General features: G+C 39.6%; 1 protein-coding gene across 2 annotated transcripts in view; it reads right to left on the reverse strand.

Annotated features, from left to right (window-relative positions):
- Positions 1–12,221, reverse strand: part of LOC122497058 (meiosis 1 associated protein) — a 66,140-nt gene extending 53,919 nt beyond the window's left edge. For both annotated transcript variants that reach the window (XM_043603789.1, XM_043603788.1), the window contains exon 1: positions 11,934–12,221. In XM_043603789.1, coding sequence (XP_043459724.1) covers positions 11,934–12,173 — 240 coding nt within the window. In that variant the 5' untranslated portion in view covers positions 12,174–12,221. The remainder of the gene's footprint in view (positions 1–11,933) is intronic.
- Positions 12,222–21,575: the final 9,354 nt, after the last annotated feature.

The raw sequence follows: 21,575 nt of genomic DNA on the forward strand, positions 1-21,575 counted from the left end.
GTGGCTCAGTCAGTTAAGCATCTGACTTTGGCTCAGGTCATGATCTCGTGGTCCCTAAGTTCAAGCCCGTGTCGGGTTCTGTGCTGACAGCTTGGAGCCTGGAACCTGCTTCAGATTCTGTATCTCCCTCTCTGTCTACCTCTCCTCTGTTTGTGCTCTGTCTCTCGAAAATAAATAAAAACTTAAAAAAAAAATTTTTTTTTAAGTGTTTATTTTTGAGACAGAGAGCGAGAGAGCGCACACACATGCAACAGGTGAGGGACAGAGAGAGGGAGAGAGATAACCCCTAAGCAGACTCCTTGCTGTCAGCATTGAGCCCAGTGTGGGGCTCAAACTCAGGAACCATGAGATTATGACCTGCGCCAAAATCAAGACTCAGATGCTTAACTGACTGAGCCACCCAGGCACCCCCAATTTTTTTAAAGTATATTTATTTATCTTTGAGAGAGAGAAAGAGAGAGAGAGAGAGAGAGAGAGAGAGAGAGAGAGAGAGAGAGAACAGGGGAGGGGCAGAGAGAGAGAGGGAGAGAAAGAATCCCAAGCAGCCTCTGTGGCCATGAGCGCAGAGCCGGAGGCAGTGCTCAAATCCACAAACCATGAGATTATGACCTAAACCGAAACCAAGAGTCAGGTGCTTAACGGACTGAGTCATCCAGGCACTCCTGCATTTTTATTTTGAAAACTGAAACAAAAAGCTTGTTTCCTGTAATTAAAAAAATTTTTTTAATAGGATGACCTCCTGATAGTTCTGCAAGGGGGATACAATAATCTTTAGGGAAGGGAAATGATCTTCCAAAAAGGTTTGAAAATATTGCCTATTTTGTATTGGAAAATTCTGCCAAATGCAATGGTTTTGGATATATTGGAAATTAAGCCGTTCTTTCTTACATTAACCAAATAATAGGGCCACTTACTGCTTGAGAACTCTCCTGGTTGATAACTTGCTGTAGCAGGAGGCCATGCACCCAATTCATCTAAAAGATAACATCATTTAGAAACAAGCTAAACAGAAAGTAAGCTAAAACGTAACTATGCATTATATCTATATCCCTTGAAAATGGAATCTGATCCCTCAGTAACTCACTTTGATTCTGGAAGTGATTTAAAAAAATTTTTTTTAACGTTTATTTATTTTTGAGACAGAGAGAGACAGAGCATGAATGGGGGAGGGTCAGAGAGAGGGAGACACAGAATCTGAAACAGGCTCCAGGCTCTGGGCCGTCAGCACAGAGCCCTACGCGGGGCTCAAACTCACGGACCGCGAGATCATGACCTGAGCCGAAGTTGGCCGCTTAACCGACTGAGCCACCCAGGCGCCCCCTGGAAGTGATTTTAAAATGCAGGCTTTGCAGAAACATTAATTGTCTAGAATGTGAAGAGCTCATATAGCTTGGCTGAGAAACAATTTCTGTACATCAAATGTTGATGATAGACTGATGAATTCTACAGAAAGTCTCCTATTCTTAGCTCTTTTTCCTCATGAATTGCCTAGGCAACATTCTATACAGCAACAATGTAAATTGTTTTGACTTGAGTTCCAAATCCAAAAGATTAGGTCAGGGACCTATAGGGAGCTGTTAGATAAAGAGGGAGAAAATAGGTGGTAGGAAGATGAGGCCTGGTGCCTCTGAGCAAATTACCTGCAGTCTGTAATCTGAGCAGTCAAATGTCACACCTCCTCACTGCCTTCCTTGGATGGCAACTTTGGGATTACCATTGTGGAAGATTTAAATGTGCTTTAGGAAGTTGCTGAGTTGAAATGTGGTCCAGAGAATCAGGTACTGAAGTTGCCTACAACATTGTTTGGAGTTATTATCTATTACATCACAAACTCAAGTTCTCTGTCTTAGATGTCTGGGTGGTTTCAAGGTGCAGAGTGGAGACCCTGATTCAGTTAGATGGGCTTTGCACAGAGAGGTGGACGCTGGGATAAATGGGTAAGGACTGATGGATCCTCACTGCATTTCTTTCAGCTTTGTGTAGACTGTGGTACAAATGTGCCTAGAGGATGTTCTTTTCCTAGATCTAGTACCAGTGTGTTCTCCTTGCCCTAGGCAGTTTAGGATAATTCAGATTGATGTCTCATTGGAATTCAGATGAAAAAATTAGAATATACTTTAAGTCAGTGATTTTCAAAAATCTTTTTATCAAGTACAACTTTTTATTAAAAATTTACATAGACTCTCTATGCATACATTGCATTTTATCAGCACAAAGATATTTTTAAAATCTTACTTTAAAATTTTCTATATATAATACATGCACCTGGTTCAAAATTTAAGGGTTATAAAATGATATGTGGAAAAAAAATTACCTTTCCACTCTTACCCTTCAGCTAACCAGTGGTTTCCTGGAGGTAATCAACATTGCTACCTTGTTGGGTATCTTCCCAGAGATTTTTTCTTTACATGAAAGAAAATATAAAGGATAATTTTCTTCTTACCAAAATAAAAGAAACTATGATAGTCTTTTGTATCTTGATTTTGTTACATAGTATACTTGGGCAGTCCATCATTTTATTCAATAGATAAAAAGTGTCTTAATTTTTATAGCTACAGAGTGCTCCATTAATGAATGGAACATAATTTTATTTAACCAATTCCCTATTGACATTAGATCACTTTCAATCTTTTGCTACTGCAAACCGTGCTGAAATGATAATACTTAAATAATTTTTTCACATATGAAAATATATCTGTAGGATAAGTTCCTAAAGCAGACTTGCTAGGTTAAAGGGTATGATACTGTCATCAAATTGCCCACCATAGAAATTGTGTTAATTTATACACTCATAAATGGCATGTAAGTGTGCCTGTTTCTTTAAAACCTCATGAATAGTAAGTTATTAACTTAAAAAATATCTCTGGCAATCATACAGGTGAAAAATAATAGCATCTCAATGTACTTTTAACTTTTCCTTTTGTTAAGTGACATTGGACATATTTTGATATGAAGGGCCATCTACATTTCCTTTTCTGAAAATTACCACGTATATCGTTTCTCATTTTCTATTGATTATTGATTCTATTGATTACCTTATTGATTATGTAGTACTGTTTGTTTTTTTGCCAAGCACATATTTTCCATTTTATACAGCTGAATTTTATTAATCTTTTATTTTTGGAATTTGGGGTTTTGTGTTATTGTTAGAAAAGACTTTCTTCCTCTGATATTTTCCCCCTTGCTCTGTGAGCTAATTATCAACATGTTGCTTCTCAGATCCAATTCACCCTTCAATATGCCTCTGCAATAATGGACAGAATCCCTTTAAACATTTCTCCTTACATGGACCATGATGTTAAACATTTGAGTAGAGAGCACTGGAAGAACACTGCAGGAGGAAGACACTTTCCTGCTGAAAGCGATGGGGTGTGAGTACATCTGATAGTGTTCCACACATGGGCCCGGAACTTGCAGAACCCTGATGTTACAGACTGAATGTTACATTCCCTTAAAATCCATATATTCAAGCCCTAATTCCCAATGTGGTGGCATTTAAAAGTGAGGCTTTTAGGAGGTAATTAGGTTTAGATGAGGTCATGAGGATGCAGTCTCCATGATGGGATTAGTGCCCTTATAAGAGGAAGGACACCAGAGCTCTCTCTCTTCACATGCATGCACTGAGGAAAGGCCATCTGATCACACAGCAAGTATCTACTGTTTGTAAGGCAGAAGAGGGCTCTCACCAGAACTTGGCCATGTTAGCACCCTGATTTTGGACTTCTAGCTTCCCAGATTTTGAGAAAATAAATGTGTACTGTTTAAGCCATCTAGTCTACAGTAGTTTGTTATGACAGCCTGAACTAAGACACTGGCAACCACCTAGCCGTGGCTTGGTGATCACCTTTCAGCGGTCCTCTTGGCATGGAGCCATGCTTCAGGCCTCCTGCCTGCACTAATGCCCCACTCCATCTTTCACCTCAGAGATCTGTCTCCTATGACCCTCCCAGTGATGCTGCTCTTTCCACAGGGACACTGTCTGCTCTAGGCATCCTGTCATCTCCACTCTGCACACTGTGCACCAGTCATTGATTATAGTTCATCTACACATGGAGGATTGCAGTAACCATGGACCAGCTCTGGCTTGGGAAAACCAGTGAACTTCTCTGCATCCAGTGAGCTGCAACTATACTCACTCCAACTGGATCCGAACTCCAGCCTTGGGAAAGGAGTCCACTTTTCAAGTTTATCCTTTCTTGAGATCACTCTCTCAGGTCTAAGATACCATAAAAAGTTCTCTTGCATCTTACTGTATAATTTTTTGTTCTATATAAGCCTTTATTGTCCTAATTAGAAATGTTTGTATTTGTTTTAGTTTTTATAACTACATGTTTATATAATTCCCTTATTTCTTTAGTACTATCCATTAATGAACAATGACAAAAATCTTCATTATAAACAATGACAAAATTTATATATTTCCTTTTCTTACTCTTCCCTTCCCTCTCCTGTAGCACTCAATTATAGTTTATTTTATTATCTTTACTGGAGTTTACTTTTATACTGTTTGATGTAATATATCCTTATTATTTGCCACTTTTAAATAATTTCATTTGAATGTCAGCTATGAAGCATGAGGAAATAAATGCGATAGCCAAATTAGACCACTATTTGTCCTAAAATTCCACTGTAGATCACACAGGATTTAAATAATTCCTTTGTTCTAATGAAAAAATAAAAAGAATTGGTAAGATACTCACTGTAAGGGAATTTTTCTGAAATTCTGCTTTAAGAGGAGATTAATCATTTTGGTCAGATTATTTATATTAAGGGCACAATGGATATAAAAGGAATTCTAATATTTTAATTATGATTCCTCTGTCATTATTCCTTATAAAAGGTTCAGGGTTATTTGACTATACTCAGAAATTAAATATGAGGAGTATATTGAGGTATTCATCTTGGGCAAGATTTCCTACCTCTTTCACCATTATATTTTGAGCTAACTTTGCAGATAGAAAATATTACATACTTACATAGGTTAGAGACAGAGGATTTAAGGTAATGTTTTTCCTTAAACAAAGACCGGATTGTTTTATACATAAGGTAATGATGTTATTCCAGTAATTTCCTTGACCTTTTATCCAGTGTTGAATTTACTGCTTTTTTGGCAGGATTTTTGCCTTGCAATTTTTCTGAGTTACCAGTCAGGGGTTTTTAGACTAGAAAGGTCTGCCTTTCTTAATGGATTGATGAAAGGATCATGGGATTTATCTAGGGCTAAATGTACTGAGGAGTGCCTGAGGCATATAACATAGTCACTTGAGAAAGGGAAAAAGAATCCTTTAACCTTTGGGACATGAGATCATCTCCCAAAAAGCCTCCTATGCTGGATATATTCCATTTGCCCTTCTAGATCACTCTCAACTTTTATCTACCCCTGTTGCTGGACAGAAGTTGGATAAAGCCAAAAGTGATCACAGGAAAGACATGCACAAGGAAAATGGCACAACAGAGGAACATACATGCCACATGGCTGTAACATCATTATCATTCTTACTGTGTCCCCAGTGTGCTAGGAGGAATATCATCACTGGATTATAGAGAATTATACATTTTGTTTATCCATTCATTAGTAACAGACATTCTGTTTCCAGTTTGGGGCTATTAGGAATAATGCTGCCATAAACATTCATGTAAATGTATTTGTGTGGACATATTTTCATTTCTGTTGGGTAGATTCTAAGGTGGAACTGTTGGGTTATATAGAAGGTGTATATCTAAATTTTTTAAGACATTGACAAACTATATTTTCTAAAGTGGTTGTTATCATTTTACCTTCCTGTCAGCAATGAATGAGGGTTGTAGTTTCTCTCCATTCTCACCAACACTTGGTATTGCCTGTCAGTATTGCCTGTCTTTTTAAGGATAGACATTCTAGTGAGGATGTAAAATCATCTTTGTTTCTCTTTAGCTTTTTATTTTGAAATAATTATAGATCCACAGAAAGTTGCAAAATTGTACAGAGAGGTCCTGTGTACCCTTCCCCCAGTTTCTTCCAGTGGTTACATATATAACTATAGCACTATTTTAAAACCAAGAAACTGACCTTGGTATAATGTTTGAATTGAGTTTTATACCACATTATCACACCTGTAGATTCACATCTTGCTAGAGGTTTGTCAAAGTTCTTGATCATTTTGAAGAATCAGCTGTTTATTTCACCAATTTTCTGTTTTCAATTCCATTCATTTATATTCTTTACTACTTCCTACCTTCAGCTTGCTTTGGGTTTATTTTGCTACTCCTTTTCTAAGTTTCCTGAGATGGGATCTTATGTTACTGATTTGAAAATTTTCCTTTTCTAATGTAAGCATTTAATGCTATAAATGTCCCTCGCAGCACTGCTTTAGCTGGATTTCACAAATTTTGATGTGTATTTAAATTTTCATGCAATTCAATGTATTTTAAAATTTTCCTTTGACATTCCTTCTTTGATCCATGAGTTATCTAGAAATGTGTTGATCAGTTTCCAAGTGTTTGGAGATTTTACTGGTTTCTGGGTTTTTTTGTTTTGTTCATTTATTTTTGAGAGAGAGAGACAGTCAGAGAGAGAAGGAGGCAGAGAATCCCAAGTAGGCTCCAGGCTGTCAGCACAGAGCTCTGTGTGTGGGGCTTGAACTCACAAACCATGAGAGCACAGCCTGAGCCGAAATCAAGAGTCAAATGCTTAACCGACTGAGCAACCCAGGTACCCCTGGAGATTTTACTGTTAAGTTTTTGCTATTAATTAATTAATTCATGAGAGAGAGAGAGAGAGAGAGAGAGAGAGAGAGAGAGCGCATGAGTGAGGGAGAGGGGCAGAGGAACAGAGAGAGAGAATCTTACAGCTTCCATGCTCAGCACAGAGCTTGAGGTGGAGCTGGGTCCCATGACAATGGGGTCATGACCTGAGCATCAATCAGTCAGACACTCAACCCACTATAAATGTTGATTGGAACCTATTGGTTAATATTTTTCTACATCTTCATTGATTTTCTTTCTAGTTGTTCCACCAACTGTCAAGAGAAGGACATTCAAAGTCTCCAACTATCATTGTGGATTTGTCTATTTCTTATTTCAGTTCTATCAGTTTTTGTTTCATGTATTTTATAGCTCAATTGCTTACTGTGTACACACGTGATATTGCTATGTCTTCTTCTTGGTTTGACTCTTTTATCATCATTTAATATTCCTTTCTATACCTGATATTCTTTGGTAAAGTCTACTTTATTTGATATATTAATACAGCCATTTCTGCTTTGCTGATTAATGTATCAGTGTATATCTTTTTTCATCCTTATACTTTCCACCTACTTAAAAAAAAATTTTTTTTTCATGTTTGCTGTTGAGAGAAAGAGAAAGAGAAAGAGAGAGAGAGCAGAGAGAGAGGGAGACATAGAATCTGAAGCAGGCTCCAGGCTCTGAGATGTCAGCACAGAGCCTGACGCGGGGCTTGAACCCATGGACCGCGATATCATGACATGAGCTTAAGTCAGGTGCTCCACCGACTGAGCCACCCAGGTTCCACAACTTTCCACCTACTTTTATTACAATTGATGTGACTTTGTTATAAATAGGATATATAGTTGGGTAATTTTTCCCCCACTCTGCAAATCTATTTCTTTTAATTGATATATTTAGACTTTTTTCATTTAATGTAATTATTGGTATGTTTTAGCCTGCCAATTTTTTGATTTCTTTGTTTCCTCAGTTTTTGTTTCTCTGTTTTATCTATCTTACTGTGGGTTACTTAAATTTTTTAAACATTTTTTTATATTCCCATTTTGATTTACCTTTAGTGCTTGAGTGTTTTTGCATAGATTTTTAAGTGGTTTCTCTGAAGTACTACATTATATATATTCTTTATGTAGAAAGTCTCTTTACTTTCCCATTTATAATGCAATTGTTTTAAGTATTTTCTCTATATACATTAACACCATATCAGACAATATTGTAAGTTTTTCTTTTTTTTTTTTTAATTTTTTTTTTTTCTTTTCAACGTTTTTTTAAATTTATTTTTGGGACAGAGAGAGACAGAGCACGAACGGGGGAGGGGCAGAGAGAGAGGGAGACACAGAATCGGAAACAGGCTCCAGGCTCTGAGCCATCAGCCCAGAGCCTGACGCGGGGCTCGAACTCACGGACCGTGAGATCGTGACCTGGCTGAAGTCGGACGCTTAACCAACTGCGCCACCCAGGCGCCCCTGTAAGTTTTTCTTTAACTGTCAAATATAATTTAGAAATCTCAATAGAAAGTCTATTGTATTTATCTGTATTTTATTCTTTCTGTTGTTCTTTCTTCCTTCTGGATATTCCAAGACTCTTTCTTTTATATTTTCTGTTTCAAGGACTTCCTTTGGGCATTCTGTTAAAATAGATCTGCTGATGACAAATTGTCTTAGCTTTCTTTCATCTGAGAATATCTATATTTCTGTTTCATTCCTTAAGGATATTTTCACTGGATACAAAGTTCTGGGTTAACAGTTCTTTTTCTTTTAGCATTTGAAAAATGTGACACTTCCTCTGGCCTCCTTGGTTTCTGATGAAAAAAGCTACTGTTCCTTATTTTTTTCCTTATAAGTAACATGTCAGTGCTCTTTGAAGAGTTTGCCTTTAGTTTTTATAAATTTAAATTATGATGTATCTTAGAACAAATTTATTTGCATTTATCCTGTTAGGGGCTCACCAGCCTCTTGAATCTTTAGGTTTATAACTTTTGCCAAATTTGGGAAAATTTCGGTGATTATTTCTTTGAATATTTTTTTTCAGCTCCATCCTTCCCCTTTCCTCTTGAACTCTGATGGCACAAAGGTTAGATCTTTTGTTACAGTCTCACAAGTCCCTGAGGCTTTGTTCATTTTTAAAGTTCATTTTTCTGTTACTCAGATTGGGTAATTTCTATTTATCTTCATGTTTGTTGATTCTTTTCTCTGTCCTCTCCATTCTGTTGTTGAGACCATCCACTGAAGATTTTTGTTTTTTAAATTTCAGTTACTGTATTTTTCAGTTCTAAAATGTGTATTTGGTGGTTCTTCTTTTTTTAAAAGTTTATTTATTTTGGGGGGGGAGAGGAGCAGAGAGAAAGGGACAGAGAGGGGCCTGGAGAGGTCCTAAGCAGGCTCTGCATTGTCAGCATGGAGCCTGATGCAGGGCTCAAACTCACAAACTGTGAGATCATGATCTGAGCCAAAGTTAAGAGTTGGATGCTTAACGAACTGAGCCTCTGAGGTGCCCCTATTTGGTTCTTTATACTTCTTTTTCTTTGGTGAGACTTTCTATTTTTCCATCTGTCTGAGTATGTTCATAACTGCTTGCTGAAGCATTTTTACGATGGCTGCTTCAAAGTCTTTTTCAGCTAATTCCAACATCTGTGTCATCTCAGTGTGGTGTCTGTTGTATCCTCATTCAAGTTGAGATTTTCCTGGTTCTTGATATAATAAGTGACTTTTTATTGTATTCTGGACATTTTGGGTATTAGAGGACTCTAGATCTTATTTAAACTTTTGCTTTAGCAGCACCCCCACCCCCCACCCTAATACTGTGCTAATGAGGAGAGTGAGGTTTCCACATAATTATTGCCAGGTGGCTTCTGATTACAACCCAGAAGGGAGGGTGCCTTGTTACTTCTGGGTGAGAGTGGAAGTTCTGGCTTTCTACATGGCTCCCATTGACACCCTGGAATGGGGAAGCTAAATTACCGTCAAATGGGCATATAAGTCCTTGCTTTTCACTAGGTCTTCAGTGACATCACGCTGCCTTGGAAGCTAAAAGGTACCTCATGTAGAGGCCACTTTGGGGCAACAGGCTTGAGCAATGGAATGTAGATTAAGGCAAAGGGCCCACAGTGACCCCAACCCTCTGGCTGATTACAGACCAGCCCATCAGGCAACCCACCTCGAAATGTCCATAAGCTCTAACTGACCAATAGGCTACTGAGAACCAGGCACAGTTACCAAAAAGGGGAAAATTCCATAATCCCCATACCTCCTTACCTTCCCATTTAAAAATGTTTATTCATTTTTGAAAGAGAGAGAGACAGAGCACAAGCAGGGGTGGGGCAGAGAGGGGGACACAGAATCTGAAGCAAGCTCCAGGCTCTGAGCCGTCATCACAGAGCCCGACAGGGGCTCAAACTCACGAGCTGCAAGATCATGACCTGAGCCAAAGTTGGATGCTCAACCGACTGAGCCACCCAGGTGCTCCCTTACCTTCCCATTTTAAATACAGTCACCACCCACTGCCTATTGCAGTCTCCCCTTTACTATCCTGCTTGCTGCTCCCTTGTGGTGTATTCAATAAACTTCTATCTCCTTTGTTCTGCCTCTGCTGAATCCTTTCACCAGATAGTCACGCCACATTTGGGGGCCCCCTTCTGATTGAGAGAGACACCACACCTCACTTCTGCTCCCACATGGCCTTCAGTCTACCTCCTCAGACACCACCTCAGTAGGGAGGGGAGAGATGTATTATTTATGTTGGGTAGGAGGGTGGGAGTCCAGGCTCTAATGTGGTTTCCATAGACCCTAGGGGGAGGAAGTCTTATTCCCTCTAGGTAGGGATAAAACTCATAATTTTCCATTAGGCGTTCTCTGACTTTCCCAGCAGCAAGGCTACCTCAGGAAAGGGATGCACCAGAACCGCTGAAGTCTTTTACATCCCAGTGATTTATATTGGGGAGAAGGTGAAGATGTGCATTTCTTTGAGGAGGAGGAGGAGAGACAGTTGTCTGTGTATGAGAAAGCTTCATAAAAGCACTGCCCCTGGCCCAGCATTTGCCTTCTTAAATCTCAGGGGATTTTTCACCGGAGTCCTATGGGGAACTGTAGAGAAAATATTTTCATGTTTCTTCACAGTTAGGCTTTCTGAGCAAAGAAAGCTGGAACCCTGGTTAAAGAACAAGTCTTGGAAATTAAAGGGTGATTTACTAGCCAGAGACCTCTGAAGACATTTAGACCTGTTTCCCTGTGTTTACATTTCAAAGGGGGATAAAAGGGGTGAGTTGCTTACATTCCAAAGGACTGTAAATGCCAAGGTTTCTCTCCCTCTCTGGAGTAGAGGAGGGCAAGATGTGGCTTATTTACACTCTCAGATTAATAATTTTGGAGTTCCTCTTCTGTAGTATAAACTGTGGTTTCTCTCTCAATTGGATAGAGTCCCCCAAATGTGGGGTGGCAGTGGAGTGGAAGCCAGTGGTGCAGGAGGTGAAGGGATTCAATAGGAGCAGAAGTTTACTGCAAGGGAACAGCAGGCAAGACAGCAAAGGAGAGACTGCAATGAGGCAGTGGGCGGGGGCTGTATTTAAAAGGGGATGGTAAGGAGGTATGAGGATATATGGAATTTTCCCTGTTTGGTAACTGTGCCTGGTTCTTTTTTTTTTTTTTTTTTAAATTAATTTATTTATTTTTGAGAGAAAGAGAGAGAGCACAAGTGGGGAAGGGGCAAAAAGAGAGGGAGACACAGACTATGAAGCAGGTTCCAGGCTCTGAGCTGTCAGCACAGAGCCCGACACGGTGCTCAAACCTGAGAACCTCATGACCTGAGCTGCAGTTGGATGCTTAACAGACTGAACCACCCAGGCACCCCATTAAAAAAATGTTTTAAAATTTATTTTTATTTTTTTCTGGTTCTAAGTAGGCCATTGATCAGTTAAGACTTATGGATATTTTGAGGTGGGTTGCCTGATGGGCCTGTACACTGTATTCAGCCAGGTGGTTGTTGTGGGCTCTTCTGCCTTGATCAAATTTCCACTGCTCAAACCTATTGTCTAAAAGCGGCCTCTACATAAACCCCTCATGTGCAGGATGACATCTGGCTCTCCCTGTGTTGCCTGTGGGGTACTGGGTGTAAGGAATGGGCACAGTTACTGCTTTAAGTCATAATAACTGTGATCTCTATTCCAGAAACCTCATAGTTGTTTTCAGGATAAAATGATCAAATATAGATATACTCACCACAAAGGGAAGGATACATTCATGCTGATTTTGTACCATGTATAAGCTGAAGAGGGACATGCGGCTGGGGCCCATCAAGCTGCAGGCTAGACAGAAAAAGTTCTGCAGAGCCTCACAGAGGTTGGAGCAGATGTGAGCCCAGGACGGTAGAGCAATATGCACAATGAGAAGCCTTGGAGGTTGCTGGTAAATCTGCGTGGGAGTGGAGGGCCCTTTACCAGTACTTCGCCCATGATACATGCCAACCAGACCAGAGGTGGAACTGCAGTCACTACCTGGATGTTCTCTGTACCTATAGGGAAGGAAAGAGAAATCACTGCCTTTCATAAAACTGAATTATATGCTTGGTTGAAATGATGAACACAGTCCTAGAGGACTAAATCCAGAAAGGAGTCAGACTGGGGATTAAGTCAAGTTTCTCTAGGCTATCCCATCTTAACTCCCAAGGGATCTAGATGTTTACCTATAACGTAAGGCTGAGACTGCTTACAGATGCTGAGTGGAACTAAACAAAAAGTGACACAAAAGCCAAATTTCAGTCTTAAAGTAAGCTACCTGCCCTCATAAACTTTATTTATGTATCGGCATTTATTGTTCTATCTTTTTTTTAAATTTTTTTATAAAAAAAATTTTTTTTTCAACGTTTATTTATTTTTGGGACAGAGAGAGACAGAGCATGAATGGGGGAGGGGCAGAGAGAGAGGGAGACACAGAATCGGAAACAGGCTCCAGGCTCCAAGCCATCAGCCCAGAGCCTGACGCGGGGCTCGAACTCACGGACCGTGAGATCGTGACCTGGCTGAAGTCGGACGCTTAACCGACTGCGTCACCCAGGCGCCCCTATTGTTCTATCTTTTACAATTTGTTTCTATGACTGCCTCTCCCAATACATTGTGAGATTCCCAAGGGGGAAGAACCGGACTTGCCAACTTGATCTATCAGTGTTTAGCACAGTGTTTATTTGGTATGTAGGAATTTTCTTTCTTTCTTTCTTTCTTTCTTTCTTTCTTTCTTTCTTTCTTTCTTTCCTTCTTTCTTTCTTTCTTTTCTTTCTTTCTTTCTTTTCTTTCTTTCTTTCTTTCTTTCTTTCTTTCTTTCTTTCTTTTCTTTCTTTCTTTCTTATTTATTTTTGAAAGAGAGAGAGAGAGAGTGCAAGAGAGCAAGCACAAGTTGCGGAGGGGCAGAAAGAAAGGCAGACACAGAATCTGAAGTAGGCTCCAGGCTCTAAGCTGTCAGCAGAGAGCCTGACGAGGGGCTCGAACTCAAAGCTGTGAGATCATGACATAGGCTGAAGTCAGACACCTAACCAACTGAGCCACCCAGGCATGCCCAAATATCATTCATAATGGTGATATTGAAAGCTTTCTATCTGACTAGGAGACTGCTAACACCACTTCAACACTGTAGTGAAGGCAGCAATAAGGCAAGATAAATAAATATGACACATTGCAGTGGAAGAAATAAAACTGTTATTATTTGTAAATGACAGGATTGTGTATACGGAAAATCTAAAAGAATTTATAATTTTATAGTTTCTCCCAAAAGGTCTCATCCTTTGTTAAATTTTATTCTTAGAGATCTTATTTTTTTAATGTTAACTTATATGACATCTTTTTAAATTTAATTGTTAGTTTATTGCTAATATATAGAAATAAAGTTGATGTTTGTACATTGATTTTGTATTTAACAACCCAGCTGCACTCTCTAATTACAATAATATATTTGTAAATCCTTTTGGATTTTTTGTCCACAATCATATAATCTGTGAATAATGACAGGCACTGGGATACATGAACAAAGTCAGATCATAACAGCAAAAGGCTGTTCGTGACAGTCTTATTCATAATTGGTGCAAACTGCAAACAACACAAATGTCAATCCACATTAGAATGGATAAATTCTTGTATCATCACACATGTAGCATGAAAATGAATGAAATAGTTACACACAACAGGGATGATTCCAAGAAACAAAATATAAGCAGCAAGACACAAAGAATACATATAGTACAAATCTGTCTACATAGATTTTATTTTATTTTGAGAGAGAGGCATGAGAGCACATGAAAGCAGGGGAAGGGCAGAAGGAGAGGGAGAGAGAATTTTTTTTTCTTCATCAGGAAGATTTTATTTCATTTTTTATTTAAAAATTAAAAAAAATGTTTATTTACTTTTAAGAGAGAAAGAGAGACAGAGTACAAGTGGGGAAGGGGCACAGAGAGAAGGAGACACAGAATCAGAAGCAGGCTCCATGTTCTGAGCTGTCAGCACAGAGCCTGATGTAGGGCTTGAACTCACAGACTGAGAGATCATGACCTGAGCTGAAGTCAGAAGCTTACCTAACTGAGCCACTATTTTTAAATGTTTAAACAGGTGCCCCTATTTTTAAATGTTTAATTTAAATTAAATTTAATTTTATTAAATAAATAAATAAATTTTATTAAAATAAATTTTATTAAATAAATAAATAAATAAAAATAAATTAAATTAGCTTACCTAGCTGAGCCACTATTTTTAAATGTTTAAACAGGTGCCCCTATTTTTAAATGTTTAATTTAAATTAAATTTAATTTTATTAAATAAATAAATAAATTTTATTAAAATAAATAAAATTTATTAAATAAATAAATAAAAATAAATTAAATTTATTTTTAAATGTTTAATTTTTTTTTCATTCACCACTGAATTCTCCCCCTGCCCTTTTTTTTTTTTTTTAATATAAATTTTAGTTAGTCAACATACAGCGCAATATTGGTTTCAGGAGTAAAATTCAGCGATTCATCACTTACATACAACACCCAGTACTCATCACAAGTGCCCTCCTTAGTACCCACCTCCCTCCATCAACCCATAGCTTGTTCTCTATCATTAGGAGTGTGAGACAGAATCTTAAGCAGGCTCCTTACCCAGCACAGAGCCCAGTAAGGGGCTAGATCTCACAACTGTGAGATCACAACTTGAGCTGATATCAAGAGTTAGACACTCAACCAACTGAGCCACCCAGGCACCCCTATTTCCTGAACTTTATTGTGGTTACATGGGTGCTCACTTTATAATTATTAAGCTGTATTTTTCATGTTTTATGAAATGTTCTCTCTATATGTTGTATTTAATAATAAAAATATTTCAAAAAGAATATTAGGAAAATCATAAAAGAAAATATTTTTTAGATTAAAAAAATATGTTCCCATCTTGGGGAGCTAAAATAATTCCATATAATTGTCTGTTAGCTAAAGAATTCAGGGAATATAAAAACTTCTTTGATGTCCCCAGGTCCAAGAGAAATATCCTATTATTTATGATAATTTTCAGAAACACTTTGGAATTTATGATCTTTAAAAATGATCTAATAGTACATAGATAAATGTGTTCCCCAAAATCAATCTGTGAATTTATTCCTCTTCAATCTTTCCTTTTTGGTTAGTGGAACTCAGCGTTTGTTCAATAATTTTTTATTGAGTTCCAACTATGTGCCGAGGACAGCTGAACAAATAAGTGAATGAATATGCTAATCTCTTAAAAATAATCTTGAACTAGAAATCCAAATCAATGACTAATGTATTCAGCAAGAAAGCAAATATTGTAATATATTTTAACTGTACTTTTAAATTAAGTGCATGAAACCAATGTAATGCTGAATTTGAAACTAACACACAGATTCATATAGACAGGCACCCAGACAGAGGCCTTATTTAATGCAGAATGAGCTTCCACTCCCTCTCTCCATCCTCCTTCACATTTGAAACTCTTGTCATTTTAGAGTATGGGCAGTTCTAAGTTTGGATGGTTCTAATATATACAAATATCTTGCTAGAGTTTAGTTCATTAACACCAGTCCCTCATTAACACAGCTCAAATTTCAGTTACTGTGGAATATTAACTGTGAGTACTTACATGAAATATAAATCACAGGTAGCTCTTCAGTCCACAAATCACTACATAAACAACAGATGCTCATCATGATCAGTGATCAATTATGTCACTTCTTTCAAGGTCTGTCAGTGACTAGTCACTGCATATCACTTATTTGGTTTAAGTGCAAACAACAAAGCGTGTAGTTGTTTTACCTCCTTGTCTGCTAGTGATAAACCCATGTAACATTCTACAAAAATGGATAACTGAAAGAGGGAATTGGCTAAAATTGGCCATTTCAAGATGAAAGTGTAGCCAAGAAATGATATGTGGTAATGCTAAAAAGTGAAAGTGGGATAGAACATAAATGGACTTCTAGAAGAAAAAGCTGACTGTAACAATGCTGACAATGCCACCATTTGATAGACTCTAGATAAGCAGCTAGAGGATCTTAGCGAAGGTGAACCTAACCTAACATAAATGGGGAAGTGGTTGGGACAAAAAGTGTGAAGACAGCCCAGAGAAAGTGCCACCAGCAAAAAACTGCATTTTAAAGGATCTCTTGGAGATCCTTGGAAAGCCCAAGGGATATAATGTTGAAAGTTGATCCAAGCATAGAAAGGAGTATGACAATTAGCTAAGGCATAAAGAAGATGCGTGCTGGATCATAAGTTGTACAATGAGGAGAAGACAAGCACAAGCACTGTTCAAACTATTCTTAAGTTTTTTTTTACAAAGAAATAGAAGACTCTGATATTCAAGGTTTCTAATGTTTTAAATTACAGTGTCTAAATAGATACTAGCTTTACTATTTTTCATTTCCCACTTAGAGCTGATGGTAAAAGAGATTTTAACATTCTGACAATTTTGAGAGGTCCTGGAACAAATTTAATTTTTCCCCATTGATGATTAAGATTACTTTGAACAGTTTCAGCTTGCACGGTCATTTTTTTTTTAAATTTTTTTTTCCAACGTTTATTTATTTTTGGGACAGAGAGAGACAGAGCATGAACGGGGGAGGGGCAGAGAGAGAGGGAGACACAGAATCGGAAACAGGCTCCAGGCTCTGAGCCATCAGCCCAGAGCCTGACACGGGGCTCGAACTCCGGGACCGCGAGATCGTGACCTGCCTGAAGTCGGACGCTTAACCGACTGCGCCACCCAGGCGCCCCTTGCACGGTCATTCTTAAATCCCACACTTATGTGCAATTCCAAGACTGTCCTTTAAATGAGGTAAGAGGCAGCTCTCTTCCCTATATTCTCAAACATGATCAATGAATGCTCTGATGTATCTGGGCATAGTTGTAAGCAGGATCTGACAATTTTTGATCCTGTACTCCCCACTTTTGCCAAAACACCACCTGTTGGGGTCTCCCTGCAAACTGGTTTAACCTGGAACTCTACTCGGCCTTGAACCACCAAAAGCATCAAGTTACTCCCTTACTAAAAACCCATCAATGGTTTCCAATTACACTTGGAACAAAATCCCAAATCCTTATCCTGGCCCCGAAGTTCTGCATCTATCTCCTTCCCAACTCTCCATCCTCAGCCATGCCATCCCCTGTCCAACTTCCTCCCACCCTTCTCTGTCCCTGAGGCACCTTTCAGGTCCACAAACACTTGGGCCTTTCATTCCTTCAGCTGCTGAAGTTCTTTACCATCACTACCCTCCTTAACCTGACTCATTCTTTAGGTCTCAGGCTTTAGGTCTTAATAGGTTAGGGCCTCTTTACGTGCCCTCCCTCACAAAAGCACCTATACCATGTCGGTAGAGCCCTTAGGACACTGTGTGTGATAAACTATTTAATGGTTCTTCCTCCCGCAGGGCCGCATTAAAAATGTCGTGGATCCTAAGCACTTTTGCCTTTGTGAGCCCCTACCTCATTAAAAAAAAAATTAATAAAATAATAATAATAATTAATAGATTTTCGTGGGCCCTAAAAATTTCACTTTTTTCTTTTGTTGTAAGAAAAAAAAAATCAAAACATTTTCTTTGAACCTGAGGGGTCGTTGTTTTCCTGACTTTCCAAAAAGTTAGAAAACCGTCGTAGCCCCCAGCCCCCAAAGCGTCGAGGGCCCTGGACACCGCGTCTACAGTGTCTGGCGGACTGGCCACCCATCCCCCAGGCCCGGGAGGGCCAGCCAAGGACACGCGGCGTCAAGGGTCTCAGACACGTGCGCGGAGGGACAAGAACCCGCGGTGGTTGAGGATCGGTGGGCGTCAGTGTTGCCCAGGCCTGGTTCGCCAACACCGCCCTGAGGGCGCCTGAGCTCGGCCCAAGCTCACCCTGTGAGGCGCTGCCGGCCGCTCTCTCTCGGGGCCATCCTCCAGCTGAGGCCCTCGGCCCTCCACCTGCCCTGAGGCGGGGAGAAAGTGCGGTATTCCCCCCTTGTTTTGGGAAGGCGAGGACCCCATTACCTGCGCCTCTAGGCTCTCGGAGTGCGCCTGCGCCGTCGAAAGCGCCCGCGTCCGGCAGGCTGCGGCTGCGCAGGACTGCTCACTGAGCGCACCGCCTCAGGGGCCGTCTCAGGGTCTACCTCAGGGCCACAGTCTCCGAGCCCCCGGGCGCCAGGGAAATGGCCCTATTTTGGCCCTGAGGTAGAGTTTTGGATCTCTCTTTGAGAGTATCATGCTAAACTTGCCACTTCTTCGGTAGTTAACCCCCACCCCCAATTAAACATTCCAGTAACAGCTCCCCCCCCCCCCCCCCCAGCAATGAGACATTCCAGGGGGCACCGCCATTGTGTCCTTAGCTTTAACCTTTCTCTTCCACATCATTCATTCACTTATTCAGTTGGTCACTCTTTTGTTCAATAAATATTTGTTGAGGGCACACTATGTGCTAGGCACTGTGCTAGGATTGGGGTACACTGGACACACAATGGTCCCCTGCCCTCATGGAAGTTAGAGTTTAGTTTACCTTCAAGAAGTCCTTTCAAGTCTTCAAACCTCTACATCCCAAGAGGGTCTGCCCGTCTCTACTCATGCTCATTCTCATTTGCTTGCTGATGATTCCTATAGTCCCTTTGCCAAAATCCAGTTGAGATAGGATCATTTGGCTGATCTGGGTCTTCAACCCTGGTTGAAGGAATTCCTCTCTGAATTAGCCCACAGGAGAGGAGAAAATAATGCTAGTACCAAACCAGAAATGGACAAGCGCTTTCTCCTGTTTCCCTGTTTATTGTCATCTCCTTCCACCCCTCACTCAGTTCATTGCCTGCTATGCAGGTTGGGGGAGGGGAAATCAGTTTACCAACGAGGGATTCAGGACGAGTTAGAACCAATAGGAAAAAACCACCTGCCTATGTTTTAGTCCTACAACACCAATTTTTGGTCCCCTCAACTGCTCCTCAGAGTAAAACCAGAAATACTTAATCCAGGCTCCCAGGTGTAATCTGATCAATAGACTTCCTGTGATTCAATATAAAGTGTAGCTTCTCAACATGTCTTCTTTCTCACATACTCCAAATTAGTCTTCCTGTCTTTAATTTCCAGATTATTCTATACATTGATGCTAGAATTATCCTAGTAAAAATATATTTGATGACATCATTCTTTGGCTTAAACATAGTTTTGTTTTTGTTTTTTGTTTTGCTTTGTTTCGGTTACAAAGGCTGTTATAACTGACTCCACTTACCTTATCAGGCTCAACTCAAACAATATCCTTAAACTGATTGCAAATCACATCACCTATTGCTCCCAGCTACAGTAAATTTCTCTGTTTCTCTATAAATTGTTTTATGTATCTGGAGTAGCATTTATTAGATAATGTGCCAAAGACTGTGCTAGATGTGGGGGAATATGATGTGATTTCCCCAAGATTCTACTAAATTCTGAGGGTGACAACCTGCATGAAGAAAGCAACCTGCATGTTTTAAACTACAGGGAGGGCAACTGGCCAAAGGCATCAGATACTGTCTTAGAAATCCACTGTCATATTTGTGAAGACCACAGGCTGTTCCTAGCCAATGCCTGAGTGTGGTCGGGATACTAAGGAAGAGTTGATCCTGGGAGGCACAGGATGCTTCATTCCCTCTCTTCTTCACCTAGGGTTAGACTTGCATCACATCTGACTGCTCTTGAAGGCTTTCCCAGCCATTTCCCTTTTCCCTCACAGGTGTTTCCCTGGTAAAATCCTTGTACATTTAATCTCATCTTGGTGTCTGCTTCTCAGAGGACCTAGACTAACTCATGAATATTTGAACAAGTAATTTCAGACAATAAAATAAACACGAACAAAGATAAAAAGCATTTACCAAATATTTATTGGCTGCCTACTATATACCAGACACCGTGCTAGGATCTGAGAATACAATAATCTTTGCCCTCCTGGGGCTTAAGGCCTATGAGGGACAGACAAGTACTTAGGCAATGGGCAATGTGGTGTGATATGGGCTATGGCAAGGGAAGTACAAGGTTATGGGAACATATAGGAAAAGCACAGACTTGGAGAATTGGGAATGCTTCCTAGAGAATGGGATTATCATTCTGAGCTTAATCAATAGAGTGAATAGGAGTTAGCCAAATAAAGGACATGGAGAATATTCCATGTAGAGGGAATTCTTAAGAGGCTCAACCAGTCCAGAGCACAGCATGTGGAAGAGGTAGGCAAGAGGCCAGAATATAAAAGGTCCTGTGGACTATATTAAGGATTTTGGATTTCATCACATAGCGAAGGTATGGTGAGGAGCTGGACTGATGTGTTTCAAGCAAAGCAGTGATCTGATTTGTGTACTGGAGAGAAAATTCTATCTTCCCTGAAGGGAATGGATTGGGGGCTGGAGTTGGGGTGGTGGTGCCTGGTGATGGAAGCAGGACAGGAGTAAGAAGTAGACCAGGCAAGAGATGATGGCAGCTTGAATAAGGGTGTTAAGATGCAAAGATGTGGAGGAGATATTTAGGAGTTAAAATGAATAGGTCTTCATGAGTAATTGGATTGATTAGGAGGAATCCAGAATGACAGAGCCTAGAACATAGTAGGCATTCAGCGAATACTTATTGAAGAATGAGTGCAAATTTTCTGGCTTGGATAGCTGGAAAGATAGTGGTGCTATATACAGATATAAAATAAACATTGGCTCTACCGTCTTACCCAGTTACCCAGGCTGGTGTGGGAGTGAGGATGACAGTTCTGTTTTGGACATGTTGAAAGCAAGGTGCCTGTGGTACACTGAGTGGAGATGTTCAACAGCCAGTTAGATATATGTGTCAGAAACTGAAGAGAAAAATATGAGTTGGAGATGTAGATTTAAGGAATAGATATTGATTTAGTATGAGTCAGTCAGCTTAGAGCAGCGATTTTTCTCAAAGTGGGGATCTCAATCTATTAATAGGTAGTAAAATCAATTTAGTGGGCTGCAACCAGCATTTAAAAAAATGAAAGATAATAAAGTGCAATCCCATAGAAAATATCAGGGTTTAGCTCCTGAATTAAAGAAATATAGTGAAAGTATGACTTTGTGAAAGTTTACTTCACTACTACAAAAGTATTTAAGTATGACTAGGTTGCAGTGTAAAAAAGAACTTCGTATTGTGTGTTGCTGCCACAAAATGGAAAGAGTTCTTTGAAAACAAACAAAAGACAAAAAAATCAATATTTAAACCATATTCAGAGAAGGGCTAAGGTCTAGGTTAGATTGTTGGGGAGCAGCTAGGGAGAGACATATATCAGTGCCAAAGGAAGTAGCACAGAGGAGGGTCCTGTTGGGTTGAGGCTGGTGTATTAGAAAAAAAGTTTCAGAGAGAAGACTTGAAGTATCAATCTTCAGTGTCTATTTTCCCGTTTAGACT

Source organism: Prionailurus bengalensis, chromosome A3 (genome assembly GCF_016509475.1).
Source record: "Prionailurus bengalensis isolate Pbe53 chromosome A3, Fcat_Pben_1.1_paternal_pri, whole genome shotgun sequence".
Taxonomy (NCBI): domain Eukaryota; kingdom Metazoa; phylum Chordata; class Mammalia; order Carnivora; family Felidae; genus Prionailurus; species Prionailurus bengalensis.